Raw genomic sequence first — 18,688 nt, forward strand, 5'->3', positions numbered from 1 at the left:
ATATATATATATATATATATATATATATATATAATGTGATTGTATGTATATACATACAATCAAATTATATATATATATATATATAATTTGATTGTATGTATATATATATATATATATATATATATACACATACAATCAAAATTGTAAATATATACACACACACACACACACACACACACACACACATAATAATAATAATAATTATTATTATTATATTGTTATTACTATTCTTATCGTTATGTTATTTTATTAATATTGTTGCTATAGCAATTATTATTTTTAGTGTTATTATTATAATTATATCACTATTTTCATATATGACTGAAATAAGTGGGGGATGTAGATCTCGGCAGGTAAAATATGAGTCTTGCCAAATAATGCATGCACCATAACTTTGTCTCTGGATATCCACAAAATCTCTATCATGAAGTCACTAGTATCCCACATCAGACAGCTTTTGGCTAATATTCTACCAAAATGTCACATTACCTAACAAAATAATTGATCATGTTATGGTTCCAAATAATTAAATGGTGTGAAACTACAGTCTAACTTCTTATCTTACAAACTGTACGTCGTTTTAAAGGACGCTTATGCTGGTAATTTAGCTGTGTGCTATCTGTTTCCCAAATCGGACCACACAGATCATTCAAAAGGCATTTAAAAACGGCATTCAGCTTATTCTGAATGATTTAACAAGACAAAAAGGTGAGTAGTTGAGATTATAGACAGCAGTAAAAGTACCAATAAAACTGTGTAAAAATAATCTATTACAAGTAAAAAGTCCTTTATCGAAAATACACAAAAAAAAATCTGGATTTTACTGTTGGAATTGGTTTGAACTATAACCTGATGATTTCAGGATTTTTCATATTTCAGGATTAATTCTGCTGATTATTTTCTCCATTAATCGATTGATTGTTTGGTTAGTAAAACTAACTAACTGATTAATGAAATAATTGTTTCAGCTGTATAAACTGTTCCAGAGTTTAATTTATAACAAAACTTCATATTTAATTTTTTTATTATTTGTATGCAAACATTTTAGTTTGTAAAGTAACTAAAGCTGTCAAATATGTAGCTAAGTGTTGAAAAAAATAGCTTTAAAAATCTGTGAAACTGCTGATTGATATATACACTTTAAAGACAGATGTTTCAGTTTGTGCAGCGATCTTTATTATGACAAAAATATGAAAACTAATGTACAGAGCAGCATCATTGCGTATCATTAAATATGACTCCAACGTGTTCAGGTCGTTGAATGTGTCTCTCAGTGAGTGTGAGCCGGCGACGAACAGATGAAGGTGTGTTGAGTTTCGGGGGAGCAGCTGGTGGAGATCCAGCTTCTGGGGTTTTCAACCAGCACGCAGTCCGAGCCGCCATCGGGCTCGCCGCGGCCCGACGGCGCCCCCTTCAGTCTGGAGAAGGACAAGGAGCGACCGTCAGCCCACATCCAGCGACCCGGACCTCCGGACAGACCTGAGACACACAACAAGTCCTCAACAACACTTTAACTTTCTCACGTAGGGCTGGGCGACATGGCAAAAAAAAAGAGGTCATGATTAGGGCCGGGACTTTAACGCGTTAATTAAGATTAATTAATTACACAAAAATTAACACGTTAAAAAAATTGACGCATTTTAATCACACTTATTTTTGCACAGCGGAACGTTTCTCACTGGATGAGTTTCAGGCGGACCGATTATACTGGAGCACCAACTAGCGTTGATGAGTTGAGACAACAACAAACCACAGTGAACATGAAGGAAGAAGCTGATGAGACCTTTGGTTGGCCCCGTGGATGATGGGACATTTAGTTACTAAAAACCAACGGATGGAAGCGTCGATAAGAGCATGGTTGTGTTGCTAGGCAACAAGGAATTCACATATCACCATAGCAGCACATCCAGCCTCAAGTATCACCTCAATGCTAAACATATAGCAGCTAGCGGCTAGTGTGCTAGCTAGCGTGGATTGTGTTTTACTTCAAAAACCAAAGTATTCTAGTTTACAGAAGGTCTACCTACCTATAGGCTACCTGGATTTATGAAATGTACTATATTTATAAATATGCTATTGCTACACTTAATGGCAAAAATTGCACTGGTCTGTTGTACTTGAACAACAGACATAAGCTTAAGCTTATGTTTTCAGTCATTATTCAATGGTATACTAAAAATCCATGTTAAAAAAATTACTTCTCACTGTTCTCAGGTCAAATATTTATATGCAATTAAAATGTGATTCATTTTGATTTATTAATTACAAAGCCTCTAAGTAATTAGATTAATTTTTTTAATCGAGTCCCGGCCCTAATCATGATATATTTTTTCATATCGTCCGATCTTGATTATTATCATGGTTTTTTTATATTGTTTATAAACTGCCAGTTTTAAAGCAACTGTACTGACTTATTTTTTTCTCAACAGTACAATAAATGTCGAAAAATATAAAATAACACAGTTGTTCATTAACTCTGGTAAAGTTTCGTTAGCTTGTTTATCGAACTAAGTTCCATTCAGTAACAACATGTTCCTCTGTAATTTTTTTTTATATGTCTTACGCTCTTGAATGCACCATAGCCTTTCCAACGCTATTGAATGCCCCATACCTGTGGGTGAGTACAGCTCTTCTAGACTTTCATGTTCTTCTTATAGAAAGTTAAAACTCTGATAATAATGTCTGTTTTTACAGTTTGTTTTTACTATAAACTGTGAATTTTCAGCAATGTTTTAAACAAAACCCTCCAGCGAGTTCAGGGGGTTAGATTAAAAAAACTAAAGCCAGAAACCTTCTTGCCGTACAAGTCAGGTGAGCCGTGGGTTGTACAAATGTTTGCTGCTCAACGACATTAACTTTAAAGTTAGCAAATGTTTTAGTCTTCGTTTTTGCGCATTGGAGCCGTCACTCAGGTGTTTCTGTAACTCACCGATCCAGAATGGTTTCCTTCCTGCAAACTTCCAGAGCCAGGTCATGTCTCTTCTGGAGCGCACGCTGGTCAGGCTGCTGTTAAAGCTGACACACAAACATTCAGACGGTCAAACACACGACTGCAGCAACTTGAAGTCGATGCATTAAAGCAGGGGTGTCAAACTCTGGCGCGCGGGCCAAATTTGGCCCACAGTGTAATTTTATTTGGCCCGCGAGGCAATACCAAATTATTATCTTATTATTATACTATAAAAGCTGACCCGCCTGTATTATACGGCGCATTTACAGCTAATACTACAAATCCCACAATGCCCTGCTGTTGTTTTGGCGCGTCAATCAGGACAGGACCCAGAAACGCTCCTCTGTGACAGTCGTCATAGCAACCTCAAGTTAGAGCTGTCTCCCAGCTACCCCTTCCCAAAAATGGAGAAAAGAAAGGCAGAATTTATTAACCTGTTGTAAAAGTTTATTTTGATATTTAAATCAGAAGGATCCAAATAGAAAAGAGGCATACGATTTTTATTTAATTTTTATTTAATAAATTATGACATTGATGTGTTTTTTATTTGAAATTTGATTTTGCATGTCTGCACTATTTAGTTATATATTGTATGTTTATAAGCGTTGCTGGTTCCATATTTAATGTTAAAGCAAAACATGTTTGGTATATATTAAAAGGTTTATTTGTTCAATGTTGGCCCGCGATTTTATTCAAGTTTTAAATTTTGGCCCATTGTGTATTTGAGTTTGACACCCCTGCATTAAAGCTAAAGTAGTCGTGAGTGTGTGAAGTGTGTCTTGTTGTTATTACAGCAGCGAGCAGCTCCTCTCGGCGCTGCCCCAGCTCGCCACAGACGAGCCCACGATGTAACAGCGTCTCCTGTAGTGAGTCCAACCGTCAGGACACGAGCTGCTCACTGACTTCCCTGTCTGAGGACACACACACACACACACAATTATCACAACTATAAAAATATTTAACCCTCGGTACGGTGTTGCCCCATTTTTGGCCTGTCAAATTTCTACAAGTCATGTTTTTGAGTGATGCAATACTCTAAAAAAGAGGGAAGAGTATAGGGAACCAATAGCAACGCTTTAATTTGTCACATGACCTCCAGGAGGCCATATTGAAACACTATTTTGCAGACTTTTCCAAAGGAAACAGCTTTGCCATTTTGAGCCACAAAAAATCGCTCAAAACATCATTTTCTGGCTCTTTTCCATCTGGAAAAAAATATATTCCTACTGATTGGAGAGTAAACCTTCATTTCTGATAGTTTCATACACTTAGACTGTTGAAGACAATCATTTCAATGTGTCGTTGGTTCAATGGTACAATGTTTCCTACAGGTAACATTCAGACAAGAAACCTGAAGATATAGAGGAGAGGACAGGAGAAGCTGTTTACATAGAGCAGAGAGGAGAGGACAGGAGAGGCTGGAAACATGACAATACTGAGAATGTGCACAATATGTTGAGTAAACTTTATATATATATATATAGTATATATCTATATATATGAATTATATATTTTTTTATACAACCCCAGGTCGCTCTTGTAGTTGAATGTGCTACATTTTGGGATTAAAAACCGTATGTGACACCCTGGACATCATTCATTTATTGGTATTATTTGTATTATTATTGCATTGTTATTATTTATGTTATTTGATCATTCAGAAATCATTACTCATACATCCCAAAAAATTGCGTGTGTGTGTGTGTGTGTGTGTGTACCTTGCGCTGGCGTAGCTCTGGGTGGTGTCGAGGTTCTGGATGATCCATCTGAGGAGGATCTCCAGCAGGGAGGTCCTGCAGGAGGCCAGACCAGCTCCAGCCAGCGTCCCCCGGCTTCACCTCCTCCAGACGGAGAGGAGTCAGACTGTGGAACTGATGGAGGAGGCGTTAGAGTGTGTGTGTGTGTGTGTGTGTGTGTGTGTGTGTGTGTGTGTGTGTGTGTGTGTGTGTGTAGTCTAACTTTGTCTTACCGTCCACACCTTCTCCTCAGACCTCCTCTCTCCAGACAGATGAACCTGAACATCAGTGGAAAGATCAAACACTGAAACAATATCAGCTTTGTACAGAAGATTCAAACTGAAACTAATAATGAGTTTAAGTAAATGTGAACCCCAACGAGCAGTTTCAAGTTTTTTTCTTTCTTTTTATAAGTCCTGCAGCTCTGTGGAATCAGCACAATCATGGCTAGAAGTGGGAACAACTCAAACAGTCTTTGTGCAGAATAACACAGTTAGAATGACAGAAATCAGGAAAAGAAGTTGAATTTTTTTGATAAAATATTTTCAATAAAATGGAATTTATTAATTTGGAAGTGTCCTTAATGTAGTAAAACCAGTTTTCTCCACATATTGAAGTATTGTCATGTTTCCATTCTCTCCTGTCCTCTCCTCTCTGCTCTGTGTAAACAGCCTCTCCTGTCCTCTCCTCTCTGCTCTGTGTAAACAGCCTCTCCTGTCCTCTCCTCTCAGCTCTGTGTAAACAGCCTCTCCTGTCCTCTCCTCTCTGCTCTGTGTAAACAGCCTCTCCTGTCCTCTCCTCTCTGCTCTGTGTAAACAGCCTCTCCTGTCCTCTCCTCTCTGCTCTGTGTAAACAGCCTCTCCTGTCCTCTCCTCTCTGCTCTGTGTAAACAGATTCTCAGCAGAATCAATCATGTCTTCAGTGTCTCTTTAATGTTTTTAACAGGATCTGGTTTATTTTAAATGACACATGGAGAATAAAGAGATTCTGACACTAATATCAACATTTAAACACAAGTTTTGGTCACTTTTTATAACAGGAAATCGTTTGTAACCGATGATCCATTCAAGGACCGTCGGAGAGTTCAAACTTCAACGATAATGCCTGTTTTTTTTTTCAGTTTCTTTCTACGATAAACGGTGTGTTTTGTGCAATTTTTTAAAGAAACAAACTTTCTGGCGGGGTTCAGAGGGTTAATAATCCAGCATGCAGATTGTACACTGCTACTGCACTCTGCAACATATAATGGAAATAAAGAAGCTTCAAACACAAAAACTAAAGAAAGAAACAGACTAAAAGACTAAAAAAATGGCACTTTTCTTGATCTAAAATCATCCTTTCATCAGTTTAAGAGAGCGACCAACCTTTACTCCTCCATGTCTGACCCTGGTGTGTCCGGTATTCCCGGTATTCCCAGTATTCCCAGTATTCCCGGTGTTCCCTGGCAGCAGCCTGCTGTGGTGGTGGGCGTGGCCCCAGCTGCTGGGGGCCGCCTGGTCCTGTGGCTCCGCCTCTCCGTAGTCCAGGTCGGCCCGGCGGTGGGGGACGTCCCCCCGGGGAGGAGGAGGCTGGTTCTCCCACAGCAGCTCCGCCTCGATGTCGGTGACCGGGTCCTCCTCCTCCCCCGGCCCAGGAGGAGCAGGAGGAGCAGGAAGAGGAGGAGCAGGGAGTCGCTTCTCGTCCTCCTCCACCCTCAGGTCGTCTGGATCACAGCGTCCTGATCGACAACAGAGAGAAGCTTTACTTTAAGGAATATATTTTTTTTATTGTAAAACATTTTTCCCTTCTAAGGTTCCTTCACTCCCAGAATACAAAAGAGACAAATCAAATAGCGTATAATAACACCTCAGCCCCATCCTGAGCCAAAAACATGCAGAAAATATAAATTAATTCACCTAAAAAACACCCACTTTTGAAATTATTTTTAAAAAATACGTCAAATTACAAAAATAACAATGTAAAATTAAGTAAAATTACAAAAAAAAAATGTAAAATTACAAATAACACACAAAATGACCAAAGAAATCCATAAATTGACCAAAATGGATTATGTAAAAAAAAAATTTTAAAATAAGAAAAATTACAACAAAAACAAAAATACGTAAAATGAACAAAAAAAGACCTGTAAAATTACAAAAAAAATATGTTAAATTTCTAAAAACAAATACATATGATTACAAAAAAAATACGGAAAATGATTTTTAAAAAAACATAAAATTAAAAAACAACGACATAAAATGACAAAAAAAAAACAATGTAAACTTACTTAAATTTTCGTTTATTTTACATTTTATTTATTGAAGATGTTTTAATATTTATTTTTCACATTTCAATTCCAATGTTTTACTATTTTTGAGATTTAAAAATTCATTGCTGTGGAAAAAGGATGAACTCCACAATAGTTTCATAGTTTCTGGGAAAATATATCTTCCTAAAAAAATGTGTTATCGTGACATGTCTATGCAGCAGTTGCATAAAAAGGTAGGACAGAATGCAAAAACCCCAAAAAACAACAGATAAATAAATGTTTTTAATAAGGTGTGAAAGCTTTCGTATCAGATGTTTCACCTCCTCTGGGGTCGATGATCTCGACGCTGGCCGTCGTCCTCTGTCCCAGAACGGCGTTTTTGGGGTTTTTCAGGGTGACAGTGAACGTCTCGTGGTTCTCCTCCAGACCGTCGTCGATCAGGAAAATGTTCCACGTTTTCACACTGACGCCTGAACACAGAAACACACAAACCTGCTTCAAACTGGTTCATGTGAAGCCTCAAAGACCAGCAGGGGTGGAAGAAGTAATCAGATTACTTTGCTGCAGTAAAAGTATCAAAAAATTCTCGTTATGCAGAATATTTTATATATTCCAAATATGTTTTTGGATTATTATTATTGATGCATTTTTGTAAGCAGTGTTTTAGGGCTCATTTTGATTATTAAATATACCGTTTTTATTAAAAATCAAAGCGTTATCAGTTTAAATTGATCATGTTTTTCATGTTAAATCTTGACCTGACATCAAGAGTAAAATATCAAAAGTCTTTTATAAATTCTGTTTTGGTGTGAATGTGAAGTGAAGCAGATTCAGACCTGGATCAAACTGGATCAGAGCAGCGGAGCTGTGAGTGAAATCTCTGCCGGGTTTAGCCGAACCTTCCTCCACCTGCACACACATCAGACCGTCAGAGAGAGAGAGAGAGAGAGAGAGAGAGAGAGAGAGAGAGAGAGAGAGAGAGAGAGAGAGAGCGAGAGACAGAGAGAGAATGAGAGTGCGAGAGACAGAGAGAGCGACAGAGAGAGAGCGACAGAGCGAGAAAGAAAGAGAGCGAGAGAGAGAGAGAGAGAAAGAGAGAGAGAGAGAGAGAATGAGAGTGCGAGAGACAGAGAGAGAATGAGAGTGCGAGAGACAGAGAGAGAGAGAGAGAGAGAGAGAGAAAGAGAGAGAGAGAGAGAATGAGAGTGCGAGAGACAGACAGAGAGAGAGAGAGAGAGAGAGAAAGAGAGAGAGAGAGAGAGAGACAGAGAGAGAATGAGAGTGCGAGAGACAGAGAGAGCGAGAAAGAAAGAGAGCGAGAGAGCGAGAGAGAGAGGTAGAGACAGAGCGGAGAGAGACAGAGAGCGAGAGAGAGAGAGAGAGAGGTAGTGGTACCTGGATGGCTACGTATGCCGGGTCTTGGCTCCTCCCGCTGCGTTGGATCTGGATCTGCAGCGTTCCTGCCGTCTCACAGGTTCTGTAGCAGGTTGCTGTCAGCTCCACCCGGGACCAGGACAGATCCAGACTACAGGACACACAGTCAGTGATCCTGATGCTTTATTATAACTTTAAAACTATTTCACATGTGCAGTAAAACTACTCAACACCTGAAAACCACTGAGGGGAAAAAAGATTGTTTTATATAATCTAAATATATTATTTGATGCTTATTATTGATGCATAAATGTCGGGTAAATTTGAACTACTTAATATTCTGTTTTGTGGTTTAATGTCTAAAAATGTTTTAATTTATCATGTTTTTTATGTTAAATTTCGACCTTTGTCTTCTACAAACCTACATTTCGGGCAGCGCCGTGTTTCCCGCCGGGTCGACGAGGAGGAACTGGAAGCTGTCGGCCGTCACCTCCATGTCGGCGGGGAGGACGAACATCACGGCGCGCTGGTCCACGTCCCGCTGGGTGAACCGACCCTTGATGTAAGCTCCTGGACGGGACGGGAGGTTTATATCAGACCAAACATTTATATCTCTGAACAACATGAACATATTTTAACTCTATGGAGTCTCGGGCTGTTTTGTCTATTTTTGAATCCTTTCCATCCTGCCTGTATTCACCACTTAAAACATGTTTAAATGCCATGTTGGTATATTTTTTTCACCTATATGACCTGATAATAATAGATTTTTTATTCTGATTTACTGGATCAACATTTTGAACCAACAATTTTTGTCATTTTGTGTATTTTTTTTTGTCATTTTGTGTCTTTTTTGGTCATTTTGTGTCTTTTTTAGTCATGTTGTGTCTTTTTTTAGTAATTTTGTCTTTTTGGAGTCATTTTGTGTCTTTTTTGGCTATGCTGTGTCTCTTTTTAGTCATTGTGTGTCTTTTTGTTCCTTTTTTTAGTCGTTTTGTGTCTTTTTTGGTCATGTTGTGTCTTTTTTAGTCCTTTAGTCCAACATAAAATGTGATTTATTTTTACTTTTAAAAAACCTTATAATAATTTGTTTTTTATTCTGACTTACTGCATCAACAATTTGAACCAACAATTTTGGTAATTTTGTGTATTTTTTTAATCATTTTGAGTATGTTTTAATCATTTTGTGTCTTTTTTGGTCATTTTGTCTTTTTTTTGTCATTTTGTGTCTTTTTCTTCCTTTTTTAAATCATTTTGTGTCTTTTTTGGTCATTTTGTGTCTTTTTTTAGTCATTTTGTGTCTTTTTGTTCCTTTTTTTAGTCATTTTGTGTCTTTTTTAGTCCTTTAGTCCAACATAAAATGTGATTTTGAATCTTTTTTTTTACTTTCAAAACACTATCATGCTCAATAAAGAATTTTAAATGTTGCAAATGTGACCAAAGGTGTCAAATCTAACATATAAGAGGGTTCCATCCAGTTCTATCATTTGATACTAAATCTATTAGAGCTTGTCTCCAGTTTTACTTGGTATATCATAATCAAACTGAAACTGGCCTCATGGAGTTTACAGCCAGAACTTCAGAGGTAAATTTACAGTAGGGCTCCACGCTGCTTTGTTTTCTAGTCTGATGGAGGCAACAAGTCTGGATTATTTGGAGCTTTTAGAGACTCCACAGGGTTAATGTGAGTGCAGCAGACCTGTGAGAGCGTTCTCCAGGTATCCGAAGTGCGGCGGCCTGCTGACGGAGAACTCCAGCTGCTCCGTGGGGCTGTCGGGGTCGGAGGCCTGCAGGTGTTTGGAGGTGATGAAGATGGCGTAGCGCCCGGCGCCCAGATCCACCACGCTGCTGGGACTCCTCCTGATGCTCAGACTGGGAGGAGTCCTGTCCACCCGGTCCACCTGCACACAGACACACAATCAGAGCAGAGCTGTGAAGAGCATAACGTGACCAAAAAAGACACAAATTGACCAAAAATAGATGTAAAAATAACTGAAAAAGACACAAATTGACCAAAAATAGATGTAAAAATGACCAAAAAAGACACAATTTGACCAAAAATAGATGTAAAAATAACTGAAAAAGACACAAGTTGACCAAAATTAGATGTAAAAATAACTGAAAAAGACACAAAATGACCAAAATTAGATGTAAACATGACCATGAAAAAGACACAAATTGACAAAAAATAGATATAAAAATGACCAAAAAAAGACACAAGTTGACCAAAAGTAGATGTAAAAATGATCAAAAAAGACACAAATTTACTAAAAATAGATGTAAAAATGATCAAAAAAGACACAAATTTACTAAAAATAGATGTAAAAATGATCAAAAAAAGACACAAATTAACCAAAAATAGATGTAAACATGAGAAAAAAAAAACATAAATTGACCAAAAATAGATGTAAAAATGACCGAAAAAGACAAAAATTGACCAAAAATACAGTCATGGAAAAAAGTATTAAACCATCATTGTTTTCTTCAGTTTTTTGCTTATTTTAATGCCTGGTACAACTAAAGGTAAATTTATTTGGACAAATATAATGATAACAACAAAAATAGCTGATAAAAGTTTAATTTTAGAGCTGATATCGAGACATTTTCCATGGTTTTATTCATAATAATTTTGGTTATTATAAGAAAACCATGTAAAATGTCTAGATATCAGCTCTTAAATTAAATATAATACACCAAAAACAGTATATTAAATAATTCTAATGTTCCTTACCTTTATGTATCAACAAAAATAATCAAATTATATATTTAGATTATATAAAAGAATCTTCATAATAAGTACTTTTGATACTTTAAGTACTTTTTGCTGTTGATATCTTTGTATTTTTACAATTTTGCGGTACTTGTACTTTACTTGATTATTTGCATTTTATATATCTTTATATTTCTACTCCGCTACATTTTAGAGGCAGATATTTTTACTTTTTACTCCACTAGATTAAACTGAGAGCTTAAGTTACTTTTCAGGTTGAGATTTAACATCAAAAACATCAAAATAAAAGCCCCCGTCTACCAAAATAAAAGCCTCCTCTGCTGCTGGTGTCAGTGAGCTGCAGTTCTGTGTTTCTGCCACCAGGCGGCGCTGCTGCTCTGTGCAACAACCAGCTGAGAGAAGACTGAAATATTTTCTTTTAATATGATTTAGGTTTCTGTGTTTTAATTCTCCTCTTCCTTTGTGGTTTTGGGTGAATATTGTTTCAAACCTTTTTATCTTTATTTATATTTATTCAGCTTTATTTTTTGTGGTTTGTTATTTTTTAATGAAATGCTGAAATGATGAATCATTTCTTTTTGTATCCATAATTATTCTGAAAACATGACAGACTGTTTTTAAAGTTATTCATGAGGCAGAAATGCCAAATATTTTCCATAAAGATGAGGTGCTTTAATATGCAGTAATAGAGGAAGTATTTAGCTGATTTACTCAAGTAAAAGTACTAAAACTACAAAGTACAAATACTCTTTTCAGTCATTTAACTAACTGATTAATGTTTCTGTTTAATTTATAATATAATATATTATGAATTAAACTGAAACAATATACTATAATATATAATTTTATAAACACTTTTAAATGTTTTGTGAGTAAAAAATATGAACTTGTAAAGTAACTAAACCTGTCAGATTAATGTAGTGGAGTAAAAGTACAAATTTGTATTATATTTGTATTTTTTTACTTGAAGCATCAGTCGAACAGATGAAATATTTACAGATGTCACCTGGATGATTTTCTTACATTTTATGAATTAAAAGGTTAAATCATCTAAAATAAAAATGTATCATGTTTTGCCACCCAAAATCAAAATATTGCAACTGCTGAATTTCAAATACAGAATTTCAATAAATAATTATTGATTTTTTAAAACTATATTTAAATAATTAAATATATCCAACATGATGTAATTCATCCGTCTGTATTTTTTTTACTTCAATTAAAGATTTTCACTGCAGTTTTTATTGCAAAACATTAGATTTTTCTTTCATTTTCTCCGATTTTAGTGACTTTAATAAGCACTTTGATCCCCAGAGAGATGACCTGTGAGTGTGTGTGTGAAATATTCATGAAGCCTCAACATACTGACACACACACACACACACACACACACACACACACACACACACACAAAGCGAAACATTTTGTCCAATCACAGGCGGTCTGCGGATTTTCAGTCGCTCCGGCCAGCGAGTTAGCCACCTGGCTGCTTCTGTGTGTGTGTGTGTGTGTGTGTGTGTGTCTGTGTGTGTCTGTGTGTGTGTGTGTGTGTGTCTGTGTGTGTCTCTGCTTCAAATATTTATCTGTGTACTTCAGTGGACAGCAGGCTCGATGAGAGTACTTTTATTTTTGTAACAGCTTCAGTTACTTCCTGTCCAGGTAAAACCTTGATGTTGAAAGTTTGTGATAACCTGAATGAAATGTTAATTTATGTGCTGAGAAACTTCTTCTTCTTCTTCTTAAACTTCTGTCATATTGTTTGTGTGTTTTAAGTTTACGTTTGGACGGGTTGATGGCTAATTTCGTTTTGCTAGTACTCGTTACTCTGTGCAATGACAATAAAGGTGATTCTGAACTAAATAAACTCTTAAAAACCTCTCGGATCAGCTGGAAAAGTCACCGTCACAAAGCTAAAAACAGCTTTTTTTTTCTCACTTTTAGAGATTTGTGATTCTCACAGGACAGCATATTAATTTATATATTTTTCTAAAAATGTTTAGGCCATGTTATTTCTTTTTTAGAGGTTTTGAGGTCTTTCGTTAATGTTTAGGTCCTAAATATCTTATTCATTTAATTTAAAGGTTTTGGTTTTTAGGTGTTTCATTTTTAGTCATGATGTTTTTATATATTTTTTCATTTATTTTTAAACAATTTTAGGTCTTTTATTTTGCTTTTTTTTAAAAGACTATTCTGCCTTGAAGTTAAAAAAAAACAAAACATTTTTTCTGACTTTTTAGAGAGGACTGTCAGTTTATTGATATATTTGAAAGATTTTTAGGTTATTTTGTTTAACTAAAATGTTTAGTTTTTTAGGTATTTTATTCATTTCTATATTTTTCTGAAACTTTTTTTAGATCTTTATGTTTTTATTAATTTATTTTTTATGTACTTAAAGACGTTTCATTTAGTTTTTTCATTCATTTTTAACAAGCTTTAAGAAGATGTTAAGGTCCTTACGTTTTTGTTTATTTAATTAAAAAGTTTTCTTTAGGTATTTAATTTATTTTTATATATTTTTTAAATATATACTTTTTAGCTTAGTGGCTCTTTATGTTTTTATATATGTATAATTTTTTTGGCTTTCAGTTTTTAAAAGTTTTTTTTATTAAAGCTTTTATTCATTTTTTATATTTTTTAGAAGATTTTAGCTCTTACGTTCTTATTTTCTTTCTTTAAATTTATATTTAAGATTTTTTTTCAGCTCAGTAAAGCATCGACTTCTTCTGTGTGGAAGAAATAAAAACTATATTATCTATATGATTTTTGTCTGCTGCTCACCTGGATGTTGAAGACGGCCGGCTCGTCTCTCAGCTGTCCGAACTCCAGGTATCCTCTGTTGCTGCCGTCGCTCGGCAGGAAGTAGAACCTGTCGATGGCGGCCGGGCTGCCCGGGTCGTGGCGGTACGCCAGGCGGCGCTCGTCCACGTCGCTCTGCGTGAACGTGAGCGGCGGCGCCAGCGGGACTCCGCCCAGCAGCAGCCGGCCGTACCGCGGGGGCTGCGTCACGACGAAGCTCAGGTTGGCGGCGGCGGTGTCGGGGTCGGTGAGCTGCAGCCGATCGGCGCCGATGGTTGCCGTGGCGCCGTCCTGCAGCTGCAGGCCGCCGTTCTGCTGCAGCGTCGGCGGGATGCGGTCGCCGTGCTCGATGGTGAAGTGGAGGCTGCCGCTGCGGGACGAGGCGCCGTTTGAGACGACGAAACTGAGAAGAGGAAAGTTAAATTTAGTCACAAACTGATCAGATGTTTAGGGAGAGAACAGGATGTTTAGGGGGAGACAGAAGGTCAACAGGAGAAGTCTCATAGAAGCTGGAACCTGAAGATTAATCTGAGATAAACATGTTTTGGTTTAATGTTAAAAGTTTCTAATGTATAAGGGTTTATAACAAGGGTCTCAAACTCGCGGCCCACGGGCCAATTGTGGCCCTCGTGAAGATATTTTGTGGCCCCCACCTTGATATGAAAGTTTAATGTGAGTTTTATATGAATGGCACTTTACTGTGTTGTGTGTGGAAGGTCAATTAAATTACTTTTTTTTGGTAATTTTGTGTCTTTTTTAAAATAATTTTGTGTCTTTTTCGGTAATTCTGTGTCTTTTTTGGTCATTTTGTTTCTTTTTTAAGTAATTTCGTTTTTTTTCTGTCATTTTGTGTTTTTTTGGTAATTTTGTGTCTTTTTTAAAATAATTTTGTGTCTTTTTCTGTAATTCTGTGTCTTTTTTGGTCATTTTGTTTCTTTTTTAAGTAATTTAGTTTTTTTCTGTCATTTTGTGTCTTTTTTTGGTCATTTTGTGTATTTTCTTTGGTAATTTTGTGTATTTTCTTTAGTAATTTTGTGTCTTTTTTTGTCATTTTATGTCTTTTTAAAAATAATTTTGTGTCTTTTTTGGTAATTCTGTGTGTTTTTCAGGTCATAGTTTTTTTTCTGTCATTTTGTGTTTTTTTTGGTTACTGTGTCTTTTTGACTTGTGGGTACAAATAGAAAACATTTTTATTCAGATATCTTGAGGTCAGAGGTCAAGAGTCTCAGCTTTCCAGTCAGACCCGATTTATGCAGCTCACAGACTGTTTAGGGACCCCAGGATGCACAAAGATTCACACACAAGAGGACACAACAACACATTTTACAGCAGGAGAAACACTGCATGGGTTCTGCATAAAGTGGGCATGGTGATATGTAAATATATGTGTCTTCTGCATAATTATTGTAATTTATTTTGCTGTATTTTATAATCTGTAGAATCTACATAAAGCATGTAGATGTTAAAAAGAAGAGGCACCAGAATGGAGCCTTGTGGAACGCCACACGTCTGAAAACCTGCTGGTTTCTGCCCGAAACTGTATGTAATCAGCATAAAGTGGGCATGTCTGTAAAGAGGAGACTCGGGGGGTCAGATATTCAGATATCTGGAGGTCAGAGGTCAAAATGGCCAAACCAGTTTTCCCCTCGCTAAAATTCAGCCGAACTCCGGAGTGTTATTTAAGCCGATTCCTGACAAAATATCACGACATGGCTGATACTTATGGGTTCCTTAGGTTCCACATGAGGTACACTGCAAAAAAGGTGTCTAAAAACAAGATAAAAACACATAAATCTGCTTAATTTATAAATGAATGAATTGTTAAATCTAGAAAATAAGCATGTTGAACACTTAAAATAAGAAATTAACTCTTAAAACAAGATAAATTATTTAACACTTCTTAATCTAAGTTTATTTTAATTTGCAGTGTACTAAGTTAGTTCACCTCGCTAATGAAACACATAGACCCAGTTGCATTATGGGAAATGTAGGATTCAGTGTTTCAACCTCTGCTGCACAGACTGGGACATTTTTTGTCGAACAAAACTAAAGAAATGAAAGTTTAAATACTGTTAAATTTGCAGGCGTATTTGGTTCAAACTAGAAGAATGTTTAAAAAGATCCGCTCCGCAATGAAACACACAGGACAGGTTGCATTGTGGGAAATGTAGGATGGCGTGTTTCTGGACTAAAAGTCTGGATAGTCGGGACTCTAATGAGTGAAAAAACTTTATATAAGTGACATTTTAAATCACGTTTACTCATCTTCTTATGAGGATGTTTCACTGCTTTCACATTTGTTTACTTTTCTATTTTAATGCTGGAGATCTAAAGTCGAGTCAGATACTGACTAATACTAGCCTGGCTAACACCAGACCAAATCTCATTGGAGATTAGGTCTGGACACCTTCAATGCATTTCTCCGTAGAGGAGGTGTGGTTTACGATCCTCCGGAGCCGTTTATTGGGCGCTTAGAATGTCTATCAAAGCGTCTGTAGGTAGCTCTTAGCCAATCAGATCAGTTATACCAGATGACGTAGTAGAGCAACAGAGATGGATGTTTGTTGTGTGTGTGTCTGTGAGAGAGTGTTGCTGCTGCTTTGCTTCTCCAGTTCTCGCTTTCTGCAAGATTATTTATTTTCACGCTTTATTCCCCCTCATGTCATTCAGCCACACATCCACTGATTTTATGGGCAATAAACAAGCTGCTGCGGGTCTCTGGGGGCTCCGCTGTCCCCCGATTCGGAGCGAGATCACCGGCGGTGACCGGCGGTCTCACCGGCTCGGCGCAACGAGCCGCAGAAACCGCCCGTGCGGCGCTAATAGCCCCGCTACCGGTGATCTCGCTACGAGCCGGGGGACAGCGGAGCTGCCGAGAGACCTTTCGCCTTTCAACTTTCGCTCTAAACTATTTAAAACACCATCTACAGCTAAAGAGAGTTTCGCGTCTGCAGCAGCCATGTTGGATCCGGAAAGCTTCCAAGTGCCGAGTAGTACGCGTCATCGTCTCACCGTCCCTCCCCGCTCTGTGATTGGATCCCTAAAACAGGGCTAAGATAATCGCCTCGTTTCCAGACTGCCTGGAGGTTCGAAATCAAATTCCTGGGTATACCCAGGCTAGACTAATACTGCAAATGTTTTGCAAAATAAATTAATAAATTTAGATTTTTTTTAATTGATTCTATAAAAGACCAGTAAAAAGTGTGTTAACGTGCAGTTTGATGATGAAATATTTAAAAAGTAATTAATCTCACGACTCTCTTGAGTCACACTGACGGTCATAAATCACTCACATACAGGCTGCACACACACACACACACACACACACACACACACACACAAAACACACCCACCTCTAATTTTTTAGGTCCACTGCACTGTCAGTTGTCACTATCCTGTGTGTGTGTGTGTGTGTGTGTGTGTGTGTGTGTGTGTGTGTGTGTGTGTGTTTTGTGGTCCTCTCAGCCCTCTGCCAACACAATCTGCCTCTCAGCCCTGCAGCTGACTAACTGCCCCGGGCCTCAGCACACCGGCCACCACACACACACACACACACACACACACACACACACACACACAGAGGCAGGTCCTGGTGTAACATCTGGCTCAGATGTCGGCCATATTTGCCCAGGGACGGCCGTCTGTGGCCGGCGCTCTGGCCGCCGTCACCGTGCCAACGCTGTTGTTATTCTCCTCGTAACGCCCATTCATCATCTGCTGTCACGGCAACACACACACACACACACACACACACACACTCAAGTGTGTGTTCTTCAGATGTGGCCACACCTGAATCTGCATCACAGCCTGAACATCCTGCTCGTCACATTATCTCGTCTTTACCAAAGTCAGTAAATTGGTCAAATTAAAATGCCACATTTTTGTACGTTTAACCATCTGATGGAAAACAAATGTTTTCTTTAAAAGATCGCCAAAAATCCAGCATTTATCGTGGAAAGAAACTGTAAAAACAGGCATTATCGTCAGAGTTTGAACTTTCCGACGGTCCTTGAACATATCATCAGTTATAAAAAGTGACTAAAACTTGTGTTAAAATGTTGATATTAGTGTCAGAATCTCTTTATTCTCCATGTGTCATTTAAAATAAAGTGTTTGAGGAGAGGCTGTTTACACAGAGCAGAGAGGAGAGGACAGGAGAGGCTGTTTACACAGAGCAGAGAGGAGAGGACAAGAGAGGCTGTTTACACCGAGCAGAGGGGAGAGGACAAGAGAGGCTGGAAGCATGACAGTACATCAATATGTACAATATGTCGAGCAAACTCTTTTTTGTGTGATTTTACGTCGTGTTTACGTTGTTATTTGGTCATTTTGTGTCTTTCTTTGGCAATTTTTACGTATGTTTGGTGATGTTACGTCTTTATTTTTGGTAATTTTGTGGGTGTTTTTTGTGTTTTGTTACTGGAAAAGTGTTTATATATAAATTGTGTTTAATTCCAATATTAGAAAAATAATTCATCAGAGAAATTAACCTTTTTTTTCTGGATTTCTGACATTCTAACTGTGTTATTCTGCACTAAGACTGTCTGTGTTGTTCTGATTGTGCTGATTCCACAGAGCTGCAGGAGATTTTATATATTTATAGTGAAACACAAGGACACAGAGAGCAGAATGATATATTTTGTGTGTTTTTTTTTTTGTTTGTCATTTTACATCTTTTTTTTGTTTTTATGTGTCTTTTTTGTGTCTTTTTTTGTGGAATTTTTGTGTTTTCTTTTGGTCATTTAACATTTGTAACAACATTCATGACACTTATAAAGTATAATTTATTTCTAAAAAATAGAGATTTTATATGTTTACAGTGAAACACAAGAACACAGAGAGGAAAATGATAT

The 18,688-nt window shown here is 37.2% G+C and overlaps 1 protein-coding gene across 1 annotated transcript in view; it reads right to left on the bottom strand.

Annotated features, from left to right (window-relative positions):
- Positions 1-1,156: 1,156 nt before the first annotated feature.
- Positions 1,157-18,688, bottom strand: part of frem1b (Fras1 related extracellular matrix 1b) — a 62,937-nt gene continuing 45,405 nt past the window's right edge. Inside the window, 12 exon segments of the mRNA XM_059340761.1 lie at positions 1,157-1,479; positions 2,930-3,015; positions 3,743-3,861; positions 4,669-4,821; positions 4,920-4,964; positions 6,051-6,403; positions 7,255-7,404; positions 7,771-7,843; positions 8,330-8,459; positions 8,734-8,878; positions 10,008-10,209; positions 13,818-14,238. Of these exon segments, the coding sequence (XP_059196744.1) occupies positions 1,271-1,479; positions 2,930-3,015; positions 3,743-3,861; positions 4,669-4,821; positions 4,920-4,964; positions 6,051-6,403; positions 7,255-7,404; positions 7,771-7,843; positions 8,330-8,459; positions 8,734-8,878; positions 10,008-10,209; positions 13,818-14,238 (2,086 nt within the window). The 3' untranslated portion in view covers positions 1,157-1,270.

The sequence above is a fragment of the Centropristis striata genome, chromosome 9 (assembly GCF_030273125.1).
Source record: "Centropristis striata isolate RG_2023a ecotype Rhode Island chromosome 9, C.striata_1.0, whole genome shotgun sequence".
In the NCBI taxonomy this organism is placed as follows: domain Eukaryota; kingdom Metazoa; phylum Chordata; class Actinopteri; order Perciformes; family Serranidae; genus Centropristis; species Centropristis striata.